The sequence below is a fragment of the Nilaparvata lugens genome, chromosome 13 (genome assembly GCF_014356525.2).
Source record: "Nilaparvata lugens isolate BPH chromosome 13, ASM1435652v1, whole genome shotgun sequence".
NCBI classification, from domain to species: domain Eukaryota; kingdom Metazoa; phylum Arthropoda; class Insecta; order Hemiptera; family Delphacidae; genus Nilaparvata; species Nilaparvata lugens.
This window is the reverse complement of record NC_052516.1, coordinates 4924228-4945022: the sequence shown is the minus strand read 5'-3', so window position 1 is coordinate 4945022 and position 20795 is coordinate 4924228. Positions and strand designations below refer to the sequence as shown.

Below are 20795 nucleotides of genomic sequence, written 5' to 3'. Positions count from 1 at the left end.
AATAACCTAAAATCGATAACTTTTATAGTATCGATAATATTTGATGATATCGATTCTATTTGATAAAATCGATGATAATTGATACTATCGATACTTCGAGTATCGATAGTATCGATATTATTAGTTATCGATATTATCAATTATAATCGATATTATCAAATATTATTGATGCTATGAGAATTATCGATTTGAGGCTATCGATAGCATTCAATACTATTAAAACTATCGATTATTGATTACTATCGATTGCAATTGATAATATCGATAGTCAAGTATCAATAGTATTGATACTTTAGATATAGATAGTATCGATACTCCAAGTATCGTTAGTATAGCATTTTGTCGATATATATTTAAATACTATCGATATCATCAAATATTATCGATAATATAAAAATTATTGATTTTAGGCCATCGATAGCATTCGATACTATCAAAACTATCGATTATTGATTACTATCGATTGCAATTGATAATATCGATAGTCAAGTATCAATAGTATTGATACTTTAGATATAGATAGTATCGATACTCCAAGTATCGTTAGTATAGCATTTTGTCGATATATATTTAATACTATCGATATCATCAAATATTATCGATAATATAAAAATTATTGATTTTAGGCCATCGATAGAATTCGATACTATCAATATTATCAAATACAATCGATACTATTGAAATTATCGATACTATCAAATATCAATCGTATTTGATACTATTGATATTATCAAATCATCGATACTATTGAAATTATCGATTATTGATTACTATCGATACTATCAAACTATATCGATATCATCAACTACTATCGATATTATCAATTATAATTGATATTATCAAATATTATTGATACTATGGAAATTATCGATTCGAGCCTATCGATAGCATTCAATACTATTAAAACTATCGATTATTGATTACTATCGATTGCAATTGATAATATCGATAGTCGAGTATCAATACTTTAGATATAGATAGTATCGATACTCCAAGTATCGATGGTATAGCATACTATCGATATATATAAATACTATCGATATCATCAAATATTATCGATAATATAAAAATTATCGATTTTAGGTTATCAATAGCATTCGATACTATTGAATACTATCGATATTTTTAATATTATCGAATACTTCGACTGTTCTATTTTTTTCTATCGATAGTTGCATATCAAAAGCGAAATCGAATCAGCTGTGTCTAGTCTGCTGTCATTTTCGATTTATTAGCAAAATAATTTTTTCAATATGTATTTGCTATTTCTATAAAACTCTACTAATAAATTGGACTCAAGTGATTCATTCTAAATTTATTTGTTTTATATTAAAATACAAAGGTGAGTGAGTAACTGTGAAAATACTTTTATATTGGAATATACACCTAAACATCAAATTCTAACCAAACCCACCATAATCTATTAAATCATAGTTAACTGTTTAAACAGTTTCTTTTGATTTCCATGACTTTTTAAGTATACACAAATACTGTCTTTAGAAAGATAGGCACTTACTAGTTCTAATAACACAAACAGCTATTTCAGAGTATTTGAACAAATTGAAAATATTGTGTTACCGTAAACAGTTGTTTGTATAAGATGCTAGGCTAGACATATTATATAAGTTAGTACCGGGTTTGCAACTACACATATTATAATAGCTTTTATTCTCAACAGTTTGATTAAATTCAACCATTTTCATTGGAATTCAACTCGTAGACATTTTACTTTCTTTGATAACTGTGGCATATAAGTTACTTGAAGGGTCTTCTTCCCAGTCATATTTTTCCATTGTAGGTACAATCTCTCGATCAATGCCCCATAAATAGAGGAACATTTTTAAACATTCATATTTCAATATGTTTAGATATGAATACTTATTACTAATTATTGTGAGTAATTCTAGTTTGTCTTTGTCAGGTTTGGTTAACCGAAACATCATGGAATTCGTGGACATGATTCTCACTCCAAAACTGGACAATGTAATAATGCATGGCCCGTTCCACGAGCCTGTAGATGGTACACTCTGTATTACTGGTCATCATTTGATTCTGTCCTCTCGAAAGGAAGGCGTTGAAGAACTGTGGGTAAGGAAAAACTTCATTCTCAGTTTTTGTAGATCAAAAAAAGCAAAATGTTTGTTGAAACGAATGATGAAAATTTTCAAAGCAATGAGATGGGTATCAAAATAGAAATACAGGATACGTCAATAGCCATTATTCTTATATAGATAATTGCCAAGCTACACAAGGCGTTTTCAGACTAGTCGGCAGGGCAGGAAGCTCTCTGTTTGGCTGGTTGGGTTAGCGTTTGGGAATCAGTCAAACGGAGAGCTTCATGCCCTGTCGACTTGTCTCGAAACGTATGAAAAACGCTTCGTGTGGGTTGGCCCCAAGTCTATTAGGTACCATACTGGTAATAGAACATGAAATACGGTAACTTATATGTTTGATGTAAAATAATTTGAAGTATAGAGAATTCCAGAAATAACCATTCAATAACACACCCACAAATTAGCTCATCCAATTTGATCTAGATATTTAGTTATCTGACTAATTTATAGTTGATTTTTGGCAGCTTCTTCATCAGAACATAGACTGCATAGAAAGGAAGCCAAACAATGCACAAGGTGGAGGAATAATCGTTATAAAGTGCAAGGACTTTCGAATTATTCAGCTAGAAATATCTCAAAACGAAGACTTCAACAATGTGGTGCAGTCCATTGAGCAGCTGCTTACAATTGGTTAGTAATACAATTTCAGGAATAATACTTTGATGCTGTCAATTTTTTTTCTATTCTTTATTGATTCATATAATACATTGATCCATTCAATGCCACTATATTTGTGGTAATTGTGGAATATATATATTTGTGGTGAAATATAGTGGTATTGACAACATCAACGTCTTTTTCATTTAATTATGGAGAAATAACATAACATCTCCCATACAATCAAATTAGTAAAACAATACCTAGTACCTAGATTTACCAAGTATTATGACAAGTCTTCACTATCGTCAAGTCGCTGGCCAAGCCTTGCCACGTTGGTCCTGCCATGCACACTGCAATGTGATCATTTGTGGATGCTCGGCTGGCCACTCGACAGAAATCGGAGCAATGGCAAGCGAAGGCCAGTGAAGGCGAGGGCTGGCAAACAACCCATCCACACTCGTCATGCTCGTCGTCATTTGTACGCATTTGGCGAGAGTGTGGATGCGGTATAATAATCTACCAATCATCAATATGAAAATACTATCTATTATACTGCACATTCTCATATTCTTCATACAACTGAGAAGCGAACAAATCTTGTTGTCGCGTTAATAAGTATTGTTATTGTTTGAAGGGACGGATTCAAGGAACCAAAGGTTCAAAGAACCCCACACGTTAACCGGAGCTTATTGTGTTCCCAAGTACGATATTTAGGCAAACCAATACCTGTGTCCTTTACAAGATCCAGGAGTTTTTCAGTATACTAACATCTTATTCATCACCTGGTTGCTTAATTGCAGCCAAACAGAACCCTTCTCCTTAATAAGTAATAAGCTATCTTAAAAAAAAATAACGTCCCAAGGACTCCAGTTATGGAGTAATTTACATAATCAACACCAAACTAACTAAGATAAGATGAGTCAGCAATGCGCCTGCTAATATGAATAATTTCATATTGCTACGCTCGTTTTAAGTTTGCAAACATAGGCCCAGTTGCACAACAGCCGGTTAAATTTTAACCGTGATTAATTTCACGAGAACCAATCAGAGAAGGCGTTTTTGAAAAGACGGCTTCTCTGATTGGTTCTCGTGGAATTAATCACGGTTAAAATTTAACCGGCTATTGTGCAACCAGCACATAGTGTAGCGTCCATGCTTCATAGACCGAGTGTCGAAGGTAGCTTCAATATTGAGAGTGTGGAATAAAATGCATGCATTCAAATGGTGACACACATAGTGGAGCAGTATGTTTTGACCCATCTCAAGCTTCAAGCTTCAAGCTACCTTCGCCGCTCCAACATGTTTGTACCCTCAAAACAGGAGTAGCACGGATCTCCACCATGTTCAAGCCCTAAGGGTGACCACTTGAAGAGCTGAATCCATTGAATCATTATCATTTTTGAGTTTAAAAATTGCTTCCCGTAGTTCGGAACACACCTTAAGATGTAGGGCCACTCAACTCTAAGGGTATGATCACATTGTTTGCGTTTATGTGCAAGTGCACGTCAGTTCATGCACGAGTCGAAAAACAAAATCATTGTTTTTGTTCAAATCAAACAAATTTTGAATGGTAGCGCTCATCGAATTTCCACCTAGCTGTTTACCCTGTTGTCAATATTTGCAGTAGCAGAAGTCTTCGAGGTGATTTACAGCATTTAATTTGCATTTTTGTTTAATAATAAATGCAATATCTCAGTAATTTCCATCTGTAAAAACAAAATCTGGAAATAGCCATTGAAGCACGTTGTGACTTTCATGTAGCTACTCACACTGAACGCAACCAGCAAGTGCAAGCGTTCAGTGTGAGTGTTCCTTTTCTCTTTCCAGATTTTTTTTCTCATCTGCGCGCTCAGTCTTGCATAACCACGCGTGCACTTGTACATATACGCACCCAATGTGATCATACCCTGATCATCTTCCTCTCATTACACACGCACAAGTCTGTAGCTCATGTGGGCATCCCCTTCATCAAAATGGTTCTCTCATCCACACCCTCAGTCTATTTCATATCAAGATAAAATTCATAATATAATTGTCCACAATTCAATTCAATTTCTGCATTCATTGCAAGATTCTAATGCTGTTTTAATATTATTTTTCGACACGATCTCTACAATTTATATTAATTTATTTTGCAGATGAACTGACAAAACGATACCCCTTCTTTTTCCGGCCAATGTATCCGATATTGGAAGATGGCTGGACTCTGTTCAGGCCAGAAACTGAGTTCAGTAAACTGATACAGGGAGAGGAATGGAGATTAACTCACGTTAATAGCGACTTTCAGGTATGTTTATATGAACTGAGTTGGAACAAAGTTTATGCTGTAACAGTTTGAACAGGTAAATTCACATAGACTGAAGTTTAAGTATTTTCAATTTTCAATTTCAATTTTATTGATGTCATGCATTGTACAATAATACAATATTGACACAAGTCAAATACATAGTGACAATGGTAAATTACATTGTAAAAAATATTAAGATATTTAAATAAATATCAGTACACTTAAATATCAGTATATAAATAAGTACACAGTTTAATCAGGAATTTTTACATAGACTGGAGTTCAACCGAAGTTTAAGTACAGTTCAGTTGATATATACAGTATAATCAGGAATGTTAACAAAGACTGGAGTTCAACTGATTATTGAGTACAGTTCAATTGTAATGTCTAAAGTTTGTGACAGTACCATAGAAAGATTCACTTCAAACTGGCGACATTTGTTATAAATAACATCAAAGCTTCCCATTAAACCAATGCGTTGAAGTTTGAAGTGAAATTCACCATAGAATAACTGCAATCATTGAAGGGAATAATGGGGGAAGTTAGTAAGAGAAGAAGGGAAAATTCAAAGATACATAGTGGTTATCTCAAATTAATGCACTTTTTATGTATTTCACACGACATGCAAAATAATATTTGACCGCATGTCGTGTGAAATATATAAAAATCTGGTGTGGTACACTCACACAACTTTCCTTGCTCATTGAACTGTAAGCCTCATTCTTAGACGAGAATAATATTTAGGGGAATAACATAATGACGATTGGCGGCAAAATAATTGCAACTACGATCAGACTACTTTATATGTGTATATATAATCGTTTTCAGAGTACTTTTACCTTTGTGTAAAAAGTGAAATTCGATGTTTTTTTTTCAAAATTCGTCAAAACAGCTGTTCTACAGATGAAATATCTCGACTATGACTGTGTTCTTTTTATAAACTGCTCTACCTACCTACCTCATGCACGAGAAGGAGGATACAAAGTCCATTTCTCAAGGATGGGGTGGACCCCCCATTAGTTTCCCAGAAAGGAGACTCATGCCAGTTGATAGAGCTGATAAATAACTATATAGGGTATGAATTTGAAAAAAAAATCGGTCAAGTAATTTTTGAGAAAATCGTGAAAAACATGGATTTTTAGTAATTATCTTCCATTTTTCTCAAGAATATTACGGAGCTCCTGCAATTTTCCCAGAAATGAGATTCATGTCAGTTGATAGGGCTTATGGATAGCTATCTATGGTATAAATTTGAAGAAAATCGTTGAAGCCGTTTTCGAGAAAACCGTGAAAAACATGGTTTTTTAGTCATTATCCGCCATTTTTCTCAAGAATATTACGGAGCTCCTGGAATTTTCCCAGAAATAAGACTCATGTCAGTTGATAGGGCTTATAAATAGCTATCCATGGTATAAATTTGAAGAAAATCGTTGAAGCCGTTTTCGAGAAAAACGTGAAAAACATGGTTTTTTTAGGAATTATCCGCCATTTTTTCCGCCATCTTGAATTGAATTTCTTATTGTCGGATCCTTATGGTATAAGGACCTTAAGTTTAAAATTTCAAGTCAATCGGTTAATTAGGAATGGAGTTATCGAGTTCACAGACATACATACACACACACACACATACACACACACACATACACACACAGACCAACACCCAAAAATCATGCTTTTGGACTCAGGGGACCTTGAAACGTATAGAAAACTTGAAATTAGGGTACCTTAATTTTTTTTGGAAAGCAATACTTTCCTTACCTATGGTAATAGGGCAAGGAAAGTAAAAAAGTATGTTAATACATCGCAGCTCGAAATGGATCGAGAAACCATCATCTCAAACTAATGTTAAATGGGGATATTTTTAAAAGAAGGTTGAGGAAATTCTATATTGATAGAATCAGAGGAAGTAGAACATTTTTCTGTGCCTTCATTGTATTGATATTCACTGGAGACTGTCAGAATTTTGTGAATGGGAGGATTGGTCCAGTTTGAAAATTTAAATAGTGAATGAATAAATAATTACCTACATATATTTTGCAAAAATAATTAAACTTTCTATATTGTATTTTTGATTTGTTTCAGATTTGTCCGACTTATCCCAATATTCTGTTGGTACCAAAGAATATTGATGATGAAACAATTATAGCTGCAGCCAAGTTTAGAGAAGGAGGTCGTTTCCCTGTGTTGAGCTACAAACATGAAAGTGGCGTAATTGTGAGTTGAACCTTTCAGTCTACTCAGTGAATGTTTTGTTCTTTTAGGTATTGTATTGACTCTCAAAATTACGAAGAAACTATATTTGTAAAAGCTCTTGAGTTGTTAAATACATTATCATCATTATTAATTGCTTATTTATTTGATTATTTATTTTGCAGGGTGTTCTAATGCGTAGCAGTCAGCCGTTGACAGGTCCAAACTCAAAAAGATGCAAAGACGATGAAAGACTTCTCAACTCAGTGTTAGGACCTGGTACCAGAGGATACATCATTGATACTAGGAACTCCAATATTGCCCAATCTGCCAAGGTAATCCACATTATAAATTAGAGAATCAAAAGTGAGTTGAACCCAGTCAATGAGTCTATATAAATCATACCGAATTATTTGAACGGTTTTATGTAAAATTAATAAGATAAATTATTGTCTTGGATTAATATTGTTGTTTCTCCTCCAATCATACAAGACTTAGGACCGGTTTCCGAGCTCGGGATTTGACTAAGTTCCAGGCTTTAAGCAGCTGGAGTAAGAAATTTGGCTTTCCAAAACGGGGCTTAGTCGTAGTCATAGTCAAAGTCACATTTGAATTAAATTTCAAAAAACTAGAAAATTCAACACCAAATAAAATAAAGAGAAAATAGTGTAAAGTTTCAGCTATTTTGAATTATTTAGAAATGTTTAATTTCGTCAAGGAAAAACGTTTCCAATTACAGAAATGAGAAAATAAAAACTGAAACTACTGTTATAAAAACTGCGACTACGCCCCCGTTTTGGAAAGCAAATTTTCTGACTCCAGCTGTTTAAAGTCTAGAACTTAGCTAAATCCCGAGCTCGGAAACCGACCCTAAACCTATTTAGAACTATGTGTAACCTTATCTAAATTTGGGAGAGGAATAGCACAAGGTTACCTTATTTTGTCTCTCCCTATCATTTTGATGATGGTACCTATTGTATGAATCAATAAAGAATCATTGTTTTGATTTTGTGCTCTTGTGTTAGTCAGTCTTTAGATTAAGACATAGTGGAGCGATGAAGCTACCTCCCTATCATTTTGACGATATACTTATTGTAAGAATTAATAAAGAATCATTGTTTTGATTTTGTGCTTGTGTTAGTCAGTCTTTAGTTCAAAACTTAGTGGAGCGGTGAAGCTAGCTTTAAGCTTGAGTGTATTGAAACATGTGTTTTGTCCCATTTAAATACATGAATTACATTAAACACTCTCAAGCTTGCAGCTACCTCCACTATGTTTCCACCCAAAATCATATCTTGGAGTAAAGCTGCGTTTACACCAAAGTTATTATCAACAAAATGTTTGTTTTTCCTTCCTTATAGATTCTATTAGATTGAACATAACTTATCATACACATGATGAACATATGTGTTTGTCAAGTTCCGTTTTATCTATAAGGACGGAAAAATAAACATTTTGTTAATAACTTTGGTGTGAACGCTGCTTTAGTCTTCAAGCCAGTTATGTAAATTAGTTCAGTAAAGCTGGATTCATACAAAACAGTTACAGTAACAGTGAATATATAATTCCCATGAGTTCTAATTGGAGTATTCTCATTCAGCCCGGTTGAGTGAGTATGAATAATACCATTAAAACTCTTGGGAATCATATTTTCTACGTTCACTGTCACTGTTGTGTGTGAACCCAGTTTTAAGCTTATTAGTTTTTAAGACCAGCCATGAATGTAGCTTTCTATCAAACAGTTCAACTGACAGGTATGTGCAGTACATCCAAGACCAGCAAGAGAACAATTGCTACTTTCAACCGGATGTTTTCATCAGGTTAAACGATTTGAACAATCGAGAAGATTTGCAAATTTTCGACAATACGATATTTTTATTTATTTATCACGTTGTGTACAAATACTTAACATAAGGAAAGGCATAACAGGCTCATGCCCAAAACTGTCCCATTTTCAATTTATACTATACTGTCCAAATCAAAATGTTGCTTATGTCACTTTTACATTTCAAAATACAATTTACGCTTTTCAATACTCAGATAAACGAGCAAATTTTGAATCAAATAGGTACTATTAGAGTCTAAAATCAAAAAATCTAGAACAGAAACTTAGTAATTAAATTCAAAAAGTATAAATTTTGAATGAAACTAGAAATTATTGTAGAATGGTTGTAGAATTACGGTATCCATACTTCATTGCCTCAACCCTGTATATTCAATGTTTATTTATATTTCAAATTTAACTTTCTGTGTTGTTGTGAAAGTGATTTCACTTGAAAGTGAGACAGAGTTAGGAATGAGGAGATAAGAAGAGAACTGAACATGGAAAGCATAAGCAGAGGAAAGGTAGAAAGCATGAGACTAGGCTGGTTTGGACAGGTGAAGAGAATGGGAGAGGATCGGCTGCCAAAGAAAATGGTAGAGATGAGGATTGAAGAAAGGAGACCAAGAGGACGATGGAAAGACACAGTGGAGAAGGGAGGATAGAGATGGCGATAGGTTGAGGTGGGAAGACCGAGGAAGATGGAGAGGCGTTGTTCACACTCAGACCCGGCACTAGCTGCAATGGGACACGGATGTGTATATGTTTTATGTGAAAGTGATTATGTAGATATCCCTTGTCAATGGTCATATCAAGTCGTTTATCCCATTAATTGATGTACAAATATGAATATTTTTTTCACCTTGTGATTTTCTGTTTTTGCAGAACAAAGGAGGTGGTTTCGAAATGGAAATTTTCTATCCGCAGTGGCGTAGAGTTGTGAAGCCCATAGACAGACATCATGTCTTGTCAGATTCTCTGTCCAAATTGGTTGATGGTAAGTTTTGTCTGATATTCTAGCAATTTCTGATTTCCCTTATAGTGAGATTCAAATTATTAAATCAGCACCTGATTGATATTGGTTTGCTATCATTGTCTGCCACTAGAAAAAGCAGATAGCTCTATTCTTCTCTACCTCCGCACTGTTGTCAAATGGTTTGTTGGCTATAATGAAATGTATTATTTTATCCTATATTAATATTTTGTCAGATATATCAGAATAACTCAAATCACAGTTATCTAATGTAGAAGGTTGTGATAACAGAGAATCGACAACTCTGTAGTCCTATCTTTTCCACTGACTTTATAACGTGAAATTTACTGTAATTCTGATGGTGACTTTCAACTCAGGCCAATAAGAATTTATGACTGAAGGAATACGTCCTGTAATTTTGAATGTAAACCTTCTTTTGTGCTCATGTCTAAAGGAAATATACTGACTTTGATTCTATTTTATTTGAATTTCCTTTACGAGCTGCTAGTTGACGAATAAATTTGAACACATTTTCAACCACTTTGTACTCTAGTTTCAAGTTAATAATAGCAGAAACCACTAAACAGTTTAATCCGTTTTGGACTATTTTTCAAAATTAGGGAGAAAAAGTTTTGGGTTTATCCTGTTGATTCCCTCCCAATCATTAATTCAATATTGTGATTGTGGAATGTAATAAATAAATACTGGCTTAATAGATAATATGCTTCAAAACTGTTATATTTGATAGGTGTCTAAAGTTTCCACATGATGTTCTACAGGTACTTGAATAATTTTATAATAGAAGAACAAATTGTATAAACAATACATCAGCAGATAAGCTATCAAAATTCACCATAAAGTAAATAAGATACCATTGTTACTGAGGATGATGCCCTCATGAACTCCAGGCATGTGCGAGGGTAATGAGACGGATGATGATGATTGATGAGTGAACCTACAGCTTAAGATGGGTTCCGAACCACTGGGAACCGATTTTTAAACTTATTGTTTTCAGAGGAGTTCGGCTCTTGAAGTGGTCACCCTTACTACGGAAGTAGCAGGCGCATGTAGCTTAACTTATCTAACTAATAGCATGATGTCTTATTGATAGCTTTTTGATAATTCCTATACTTCGCTAAGAGTCACCGGGAAATTTTTAAAAACAAACAAACAAATAAACTAGCTTATCAAGCTACAAGACGAAACGATATCTCTGCCCAAGAAACAAATCATAAAAATAAACTATAGGCCTACAATATTATAAATCAATTGATGTTTTGGAATTTTGTTTATATTTTATGTTATTTCCGCAGTAAACAAACAAAAAAGCTATCAGCACAACGAAACGAAATATCTGCCCAAGAAACACAAATCATAATCAGAAACTGTAGGCCTACATTATTATAAATTAATTGATATTTTGGAATGTTGTTTATATTTTCTGTTATTTCCTCAGCTTGCAACGATACAACTTGTACGATGGATAAGTGGCTGATTAGAATGGACTCGAGCAATTGGTTGACTCATCTCAAGGACACGCTTAACTGCGCTTGTCTCGTCGCCCAGTGTCTTGATCAGGTACGTCAAAGCTTCTTCTCATTCTTCTTCTTCTTCTTCTTCTTCTTCTTTTTTTTCTTCTCCTCCTCCTCCTTCTCCTTCTCCTCCTCCTCCTCCTCCTCCTCCTCCTCCTCCTCCTCAATATAGATTAAGATTATTCAATTGCAAACTGTTGGCAACTGTTGATTCTATTAAATCATTCACTATGAAGAGATAGCAGACTTCGTGTGTCTGCAGCGCTATTGTCCTGTCACCAGCTGTCAAATAGTAGATTTGATATGCGCGGGAACACTAGCGTCAGTTGATCAATTTTCATAACGGCAAGGAAAGTTGTGTGAGTGCGCCACACCAGATTTTTGTTTATTCTTACTTGTAGGACAGTAGATGCTCACTTTTTTCTATATTATCTATAGGGCTACTGAAATTATCGGAGCACATTCAACGTTATCGAGTACCGTTTTTTATTCTATCAAATCACAACTAGTTTTAACTCTTTAGATAGTAGATAGACCCAAGGTCTGTAGATAGAAGTCATGACACAAATGTTAATATTGAAGCTGGACTCAATATAAATTTGTCTATTTCTTAATATATCATTAAATAAAAATATACTAGACTATATTTATTATAAAAGTAAGTAAATTAGTATGGCTTTTTGTTGGTGGAGAGTCCCTTGCGGGAAGGTCCCACCGCCTGGATATATCATTTAAACCGTCAATGGGCCTTACGTCTGTCATACTTCAGCCGGGACCGACAATTTAACGTGCCCATCCGATAACACGGGAGTGATCTGGTTAAAAAACTTTTGGTAATGAGAGGGTTTGAACCCGGGATCTCTATGCTGCTACGCAAGCACTCTATCCACTAGACCACGGATCACTCATTATATTATAATTATATTTATTATAATATAATACAAGACATATTCTTCATACTAATAACAGGTGTCGCTCAGACTAACAATAAGTAAACAAACTTTTCGACAATCATCAAAATGGCTGAGTGTCCAGAAGTCTTTCTATAGACCATGATTAGAGCCAGGATCCATCCTCATGGGACTCTGAAGTTGAAAGCATTTACGAAAATTATTTAATTTTTGCTATGTGTCGTTGTATTTTTGGCAAATTGTAGCTGTTATAAATTAAATTTTCGATTGCTTGATGTTACAGGATAACACTTCAGTTCTGGTGCATGGATCGGAAGGCCTTGATGCCACTCTACTTGTCACCTCTTTGGCGCAGATAATACTCAACCCTGACTGCCGTACTGTCAGAGGGTATGTAAACTTACCAATCTAAACTTAATTATCAAAAATTGTTCACCAAGTAAATAACTAAAATTTCAGTTAGGAAATCGCCAACATATGCCATAGGTCTGCTATGTTTAAAAGTAATAAAAAACTCATGAAATTGGGGGTATGTAAACTTACCAATCTAAAACTAATTAAAAATTGTTATCCATGTGAATAACTACAATAAATTCCAGTTAAGAAATCGCCAAGATATTGCCTTAGGTCTGCTATGTTCAAAAGTCATAACAAACGCAAGAAAACGGTTTAAAAAATATAATGAGAATAGGGGTTTTCTATTCTCTCAGGGCATAATTTCAATGTATATTTCAATAATGTATGAATAACGGTATATCTTCTCTACGACTCAACTCACACTTATGCGACTCAAGTCGAGAAGAGACTGTGACTCTAGTCTCTTCTCGACGCAGCATGTGTTTTCAGACCAGTCGATTCTAGTCTCCGCAACCTCGCGACTGTGAGACTGAGTCGAGCGTCGACTCGAAATGTTGGTCGACCCTCGACTTGAGTTGCGTAGTACCGTGCATCTTTAATGAAAGTGAGGTTATGTTTGATGGAAATGATGTTTTATCATTTTAGATAAGACATAAATAAGAATTGGAAAACTTTTTACATGCGCAGTAGTATCTCGTATTTTTAATAATATGAGGTTGAAATGGAGTAGCATGGAACTGAAGTAGTGACGATGAGCATGAAAGTCGTAAGTTCGAGAGACTGGAGCCTCGTTGAATCGAGGTAGTGTGAGTTGAGTCTAACTGTATCTTTTCTCTAAGGTATAGCTCACTAGCTTGAGATTGTACGTATGGGCCTTGATTGCAATTTTTTATACCATTCAATTGGTTTGTTGAATAAAAGCTAGTAATTGCTAATTCTAAGACATTTGCAAACAAATGCTAGGATTCGAGTCAGCTGCTGTATATTATGGTTTGTATAGGTAGAACTAATGACTAGTTGCTAGTCACTAGATTCTAGTTTTAATCATAGAGAAACAATAGCGTAATTAGATATCCCATGGTATAGGGCGTTTATGTCGCAACTTTTAATGGTATCTCAAGCCGATTACTGTTGATTATGGTCGAATTTTACTGTTTTGTTGGGGTTGATTGATTGAGTACTTTATTTATGTAGATTACAATATATACTGGCTTATACACTTATATACAATAGCTTACAATACAGCAAAATTATAGATGAATTTACATAATATAGACTAAGAAAATAATTATTGAACTGTATATGATATGAAAAAGCAATTTGTAATATAATAACTATAGATAATAATTATATTGTTATGCATCTACATAAATTGGCGGAGCTTTGGACATATCAATGTCCATTCTTCGGAAAGAATATTAAAAATATCCTCCCCACTAACTCTCTACCAACTGGGGTGAGAGTGTATGAACGGCACAATATGAGAGACTACCAGTGTCACACAGCTTCACGGGAAAGAATTACATGAACTATGGGCTTGAGATAACAGTAAGAGTTGCGACATGAAAATCCTATACCATGGGATATCTACTTATGCTATTGTTTCTCTATGTTTTAATTCAATCAACCTTATAACTAACAGTTTATATTCTGTTCTCATGAATGCCGAGGCGTGTGTCCACACGATTGTTCGCACGACTCTTTACGCCCGTCTTTACAAGCCTTCAATAAATTAATAATTTGGCTTTTTCTGTTTGGTATCTTGAGAAACATCCATGAAATATAGTCTTATATGTTTTGTTTTTCTGGCAGTTTTGAAGCCCTAATCGAACGCGAATGGCTACAGGCCGGTCATCCGTTCTCAACGAGACATGCGCAGTCATGCTATTCACCCCGCCGTGCCCCCAAGTCACAAGCGCCTACCTTTCTCCTGTTTTTGGACTCTGTGGCCCAGATACAGACACAGTTTCCGTGCAGTTTTGAGTTCTCTAATGGCTTCCTCGTAACTCTGTTCGAGAATTCTTATGCGTCTCAATATGGTGAGTGTAATTGGTTCTATAGTGATGTTCACGTTATAATGACAGTTTTTGAATAGAATAGAATATGTTAATTCACCAATAATAGTTATTTGTGCAACTAGTGCGCAAAGTGACAGTTTGCTGCACCGAAAGAAACGTTTACGCCCGAGCCCTCGGAATGGTTTGTTGAGTGCAGCAGAGGAACTTTGCGCACGTATTTCACATTAAGTTTTTCCTACAGTTACCATTGAATATGAAAAGTGGGTAATTATGGGTAAAATTGCCTGAAATGCATCAAATGTTTTTCGGTGTAATTTTATTATTGATAAAAACCTTAATCCTAAAATCCTAAAGTCCTCGTTGTCCTTGGTTATAATATATAATGAATAATAATTAGCGCGTTGTGCTTGGTTGCACCTCTGCTCACTATAGCAGCCACAGCAGTCACTGTTACCAACTTCATTTTGATTTTGCTGCACTGTTGCTCCATATAACCTACTAAGTATTTTGCGTTGCCATGTTGCAAATCTGGAGTGCAGAAAAATTTTTCCCGCACTAGAGCGGAAAAGTGATTCTTTGCGTTCTGTAATCAGTGCAGCAATGGCCACTTTTCAACGTAACTGTAGGAAATAGTATATTTCGCACCTAGAGCAGAAAATGAGATTTTTCCAGCTCGAAATCGGTTTTCAAGTCCGAGGCCGTTGGCCGAGGACTAGAAAAGATTGAGAGCTGGAAAAACATTTTTGCCCGTGGTGCGAACGATATTTTTTGCCACACTACAGGTATTGCTGACAAAATAAATAAAGAATACAAAATAAAGAATACTCGTTAAGCTATCGTACCTATCTCTTGATTTTAGTGGTAGAAGATTTGCTGTCAGGATTTCAGATTCTTTTAAAATTTCACTTGGAATACCACAGTCATCTTCAAGCATTTTTGAAAATTCGGAATGCACTAATCAACAATAAATAATTGAATAAAACTGGTTGCGAAGCGAATTAGTTTGATTTGAAACTGGAACTAAAATCATGGCGACTTCAGCTTATGATGAAAGTGGACACTCGCCCGATCTAGCGGATGACTTATTAACTACTTCCATGAGCGGCTGGAAAGTGACAACTTTCTGGCCTAGCCCGGAAAAGAAACCCTTTTCTGACGTCGTCTGCAAACAAGGTCTTTCAGATCTACGTAGGGACTGGAAAACAGCTGCTTTCTGTGCAGTGTGGCGAAAAATACATTTCAATGTACATTAGGTGTCGTCAAGAATAAAATCCTATAAAACTAACTGAACCAATTCATACACATACATAATCATCACTCAAAAAAGTATGTATCACATCCACAGGCAAATTGAAAAATTCTTCTACATTATAATATAATGGGTTCTCTGTTAGCAGCTTTATAATTTGTGTTTTAAAACGGGCTTGATTCATATTTCTCACACTAACAGGCAGCTTATTGAATGCCTTGATTGACAATATCCTATAATGGCCTTGAAGTTTTTTTAGCCTGACAAAAGGAACATTCAGATGACATGCTTGTCTGGTGAAATGCCTGTGTATCTCAGACCTACATTCAAGAACATCCAATTCGTCCCTGACCCTGACCAGGAGTTGCACGGCTGAACACAGTCATAACCTCCATCTAGACAAATATTGGACGACTATGAGCGAGGTAGTCAGCATTGGCCATAAGCCTTACTACTTTTTTCTGAAGAAGCAGCACCCTAATATAGTGAGGTCCACGTTATAATGACAGTATTTGATCAACTTTGGTTTTGCTATCCTTGTCTATCATTTGACAAAGCCGGTGGTACTATCCTTTTCTAGGTCCACAACGATGCCAATTATGTTTTTGACAGTGTAGAAATATAATTAATTAATGCAGAGAATCGGCATCGCTATTCATCTACCTTTATCCACTGCCATTATAACGTGGACCTCACTATAGTATTGGCTGCTACGCCCCATAAATTAAGCCCATATTGAATCAAACTCTGGAAAAACCCGAAGTAGGACGTTCTCAAATATTGCTGAGGAACAAGAGCTCTGAGACGTCTCATAAGAAAAACCTCTCTACTGAGACTACCATAGTTTTGAATAACATATCCTTGTCCATAGTTACTTGTCCACGTTACAATGTCAGTACTCGATTAATATTGTTGTTGCTATCCTTGTCTATCATTCGACAAAGCAGATAGCGCTATCCTTCTCTAGCTCCGCAACGCTCCCAGATCGTTTTCCGACAATGTAGTAATACAATCAATTCAATTCAATTTTATTTTTCATGTTATGCATCGTATATAATACAATATTAACACAAGTCATAAACATCACATCATAAATACATTACAAATGTTATCTATTTGCAATCTATGTACAAAATATTCAATCTCAAAAACATGTATTATCTAATCATTGTAAAATACATTTTCTTGACGCATAAATTTGAGTCATTTTTGAATTTTCAGTCACTTTACTCATTTTCTTGAGTTTGTTTTTCGGTAATTCTTCAAAACTATTATATCTTTAATATTTGAATATTTCCTATTTTAGTTATAATAATGTGAAATATTTCTCTATGTTTAGTTTTGAAGCATCTAAATTTGAAAATCTACTTTGTGTAAAAACTTGAGGACTGAATATTTTGTGAATTGAAGAACTACAAGACTTAACCTATTTCGGACTATGTGTTATCTAAATTTGTGAGAGGAATAGCACAAGGTTATCTTTTTTTTCCTCTCCTTATCATTTTGATAATGTACTTATTGTATAAATGAAAGAATAAAGAATGAAATATAATTTATCATTTTGTTTATGGGATGTTATTATGAATTGAATTGAATTTGGATTAAATCTATTTTTATGATTTCAGGTACGTTTTTGGGTAACTGTGAGGCTGATCGCCAGCGAATTCAGTTGTCGAAACGAACGACAAGTCTGTGGTCCTATCTGAACAGGCCCGATATACTGCAAACCTTTCTGAACCCCATGTATGAACCTATCAACAAGGTGATATGGCCCACTGTTGCACCTGTCAGTCTGGTGAGTTACTATCCATTTCTAGGACAATTTTGTATCTCGAACGAATTTGAAGCTCTGTTTCAATGCATAATATGCTAAGCAGAAAATAAAACCATTGGTGGTTTTGGTAGTGTTTACAGTCATATTTGCAGACTGTAAGGCTCAACTGACACTTACGCGACTCAGGTCGAGAAGAGACTCGACTCTAGTGGAGAGCATGTGTTTTCAAATGGTCACAGTCGCGGAGACTAGAGTCGACTGGTCTGAGTGTCACCATTTGAAAACACATGCTCTCGACTAGAGTCGAGTCTGTGTGAGTTGAGCCTTAATATGTGTAAACCTTACTACCCTATTTGAGTTGAAGCACAATTATTTTCAAACCTCTTTTCATTTCGCGTTCATAATAATACAAAGCTTTCATTTTCAATGAATCCTTCATGAATATAGTTTTCACTAGATAGAGGAAACATAGCTCAAGCTATCCCGTTTTAAAGGGCGTTTATGTTCTACTGCAATGTTTTCACATGAAACGGTGAAGTTTGGACCTTAAGAAGTCCATTCTCAGAGAGGGTATCGAGGATACCCCCCCTTCAGCACTTGACCGTAGGGGAGTAAAATATTTGAATTGAATTGAATGACTGCCTTTATTTTGACCTAGGAGGGCGAAGTTAGGGCGCAGTCGGCCCTCTCTTACACTTCACCCTCTTTAATATTGATTGATTGATTGAGTACTTTATTTATGTAGATTACAATATATACTGGCTTATACACTTATATACAATAGCTTACAATACAGCAAAATTAGGGATGAATTTACAAAATATAAATTAAGAAAATAATTATTGAGCTGTATACAATATGAAAAAAAAAATGTAATAACTATAGATAAAATAGATAATATTGTTATGCATCTACATAAATTGGCGGAGCTTTGGACATATCAATGTCCATTCTTTGGAAAGAATATTCGAAGTATTCTTCCCACTAACTCTCTACCAATGAGAGATTGATTGATTGATTGATTGATTGACTACTTTATTTATGTAGATTACAATATATACTGGCTTATACATTTATATACAATAGCTTACAATACAGCAAAATTATGGATGAATTTACAAAATATAAATTAAGAAAATAATTATTGAGCTGTATATAATATGAAAAAAAATGTAATAACTATAGATAAAATAGATAATATTGTTATGCATCTACATAAATTGGCGGAGCTTTGGACATATCAATGTCCATTCTTTGGAAAGAATATCGAAGTATTCTTCCCACTAACTCTCTACCAATGTGAGAGATTGATTGATTGATTGATTATATGCCTTTATTAGGGCGGAATTAGGACTCCTGGTCCTCTCTGCCACACAACCCTTATAGAGAGATTCAGAATGCTTCGTTTTGGATATGCGTTATGGTTTCACCTGATGATTTCATTGGAAATTGTAAATGAATAGATGTGTTTTGTGATAGACGCTGTGGACAGAGCTCTTCTGTCGATGGGTGGTTGAGCAGAGGGAACAGTCGGAGGCCTGGAAGAGTATAGCCGCCCTCAAAGAGAAGGACAAGGAACTCCGTCTCAAGGCCAGTCGTCTCCGGAGACAGCTGATCGATTTAGAGAAGGAGGCTGCTAGACTGGGCGTGGCTACCACTGGATAAGGATGACGATAAGGACTGGATACGCTTCACCAATCTATAATATAATAAAGGAAAGAACTGGCTTATACAAGTACGGGATAGAAAATTCACGAATGTCGCATCATCACGTCTCAACTACTCAACTGATTAACTTGAAATTTCGCATATAGATTCTTAATGTACCGATGATGGTTTATAGACCTATTTCTAATTCTTCAAGATATTGATACTTCCAATGCAATATTATATTATTATTTAAAATATTGTTAAATTGATGTTCATATTATATCAGTATTTTGTATTATTAGAGCCTGGTGCTTCTATAATTATACCAATCTTGAGGTTTAAAAAATATTTATAGAGAACTAGTCTATATTATACCAATCTTGAGGTTAAAAAAATATTTATAGAGAACTAGCTAGCGTCGGCTCACCAATCTATAATATAATAAATGAAAGAACTGGCTTATACACGTACGGGATAGGAAGTTCACTAATGACGCATCATCACGTCTCAACTACTCAACTGATTAACTTGAAATTTCGCATATAGATTCTCAATGTACCAAGGATGGTTTATAGACCTATTTCTAATTCTTCAAGATATTGATACTTCCAATGCAATATTATATTATAAATCATTGTAAATATTGTTAAATTGATGTCCATATTACATCAGTATTTTGTATTATTAGAGCCTGGTGCTTCTATATTATACCAATCTTGAGGTTTAAAAAAATATTTATAGAGAGAACTATATATATATATATATATAGAACTAGTTACGGCTCACCAATCTATAATAAAATAAAGGAAAGAACTGGCTTATACAAGTACGGGATAGCAAGTTCACTAATGACGCATCATCACGTCTCAACTAGGTACTCAACTGATTAACTTCAAATTTTGCGTATAGATTCTTAATTTACCGAGGATGGTTATAGACGTATTTCTAATTTTTCAAAATTTCAGTAGGTCAAGTTTTCAGTTTGTCAAGTTTTAAATTAGAACGGACGCATCATCACGTCTCAACTACTCAACTGATTAACTTGAAATTTCGCATATAGATTCTCAATGTACCAAGGATGGTTAATAGACCTATTTCTAATTCTTCAAGATATTGATACTTCCAATGCAATATTATATTATAAATCATTTAAAATATTGTTAAATTGATGTCCATATTACATCAGTATTTTGTATTATTAGAGCCTGGTGCTTCTATATTATACCAATCTTGAGGTTTGAAAAAATATTTATAGAGAACTAGTTACGTCTCACCAAATCTATAATATAATCAAGGAAAGAACTGGCTAATACACTTA

General features: G+C 34.7%; 2 protein-coding genes across 5 annotated transcripts in view; both read left to right on the top strand.

The window, feature by feature from the left end:
* LOC111056978 overlaps positions 1 to 20795 on the top strand; it is a 486313-nt gene that overhangs the window by 147908 nt on the left and 317610 nt on the right. The gene's annotated exons all lie outside the window — the stretch shown is intronic.
* Positions 1206 to 20198, top strand: LOC111046229 (myotubularin-related protein 9). Its single transcript, XM_039439632.1, has 12 exons — positions 1206 to 1342; positions 1922 to 2088; positions 2579 to 2744; positions 4853 to 5001; positions 7084 to 7209; positions 7377 to 7526; positions 9899 to 10010; positions 11443 to 11564; positions 12713 to 12819; positions 14599 to 14825; positions 17679 to 17848; positions 19307 to 20198. The coding sequence occupies exons 2-12, from the start codon at positions 1942 to 1944 to the stop codon at positions 19490 to 19492; spliced, it is 1662 nt and encodes a 553-aa protein (XP_039295566.1). The 5' UTR covers positions 1206 to 1342; positions 1922 to 1941; the 3' UTR covers positions 19493 to 20198.

Coding starts and splice junctions, on each gene's coding strand:
- LOC111046229 (XM_039439632.1), top strand. CDS start 1,942: ATGGAATTCGTGGACATGATTCTCACTCCAAAACTGGACAATGTAATA. Junction 10,011..11,442: donor TCTGTCCAAATTGGTTGATG/GTAAGTTTTGTC, acceptor TTATTTCCTCAG/CTTGCAACGATACAACTTGT. Junction 12,820..14,598: donor GACTGCCGTACTGTCAGAGG/GTATGTAAACTT, acceptor TTTTTCTGGCAG/TTTTGAAGCCCTAATCGAAC.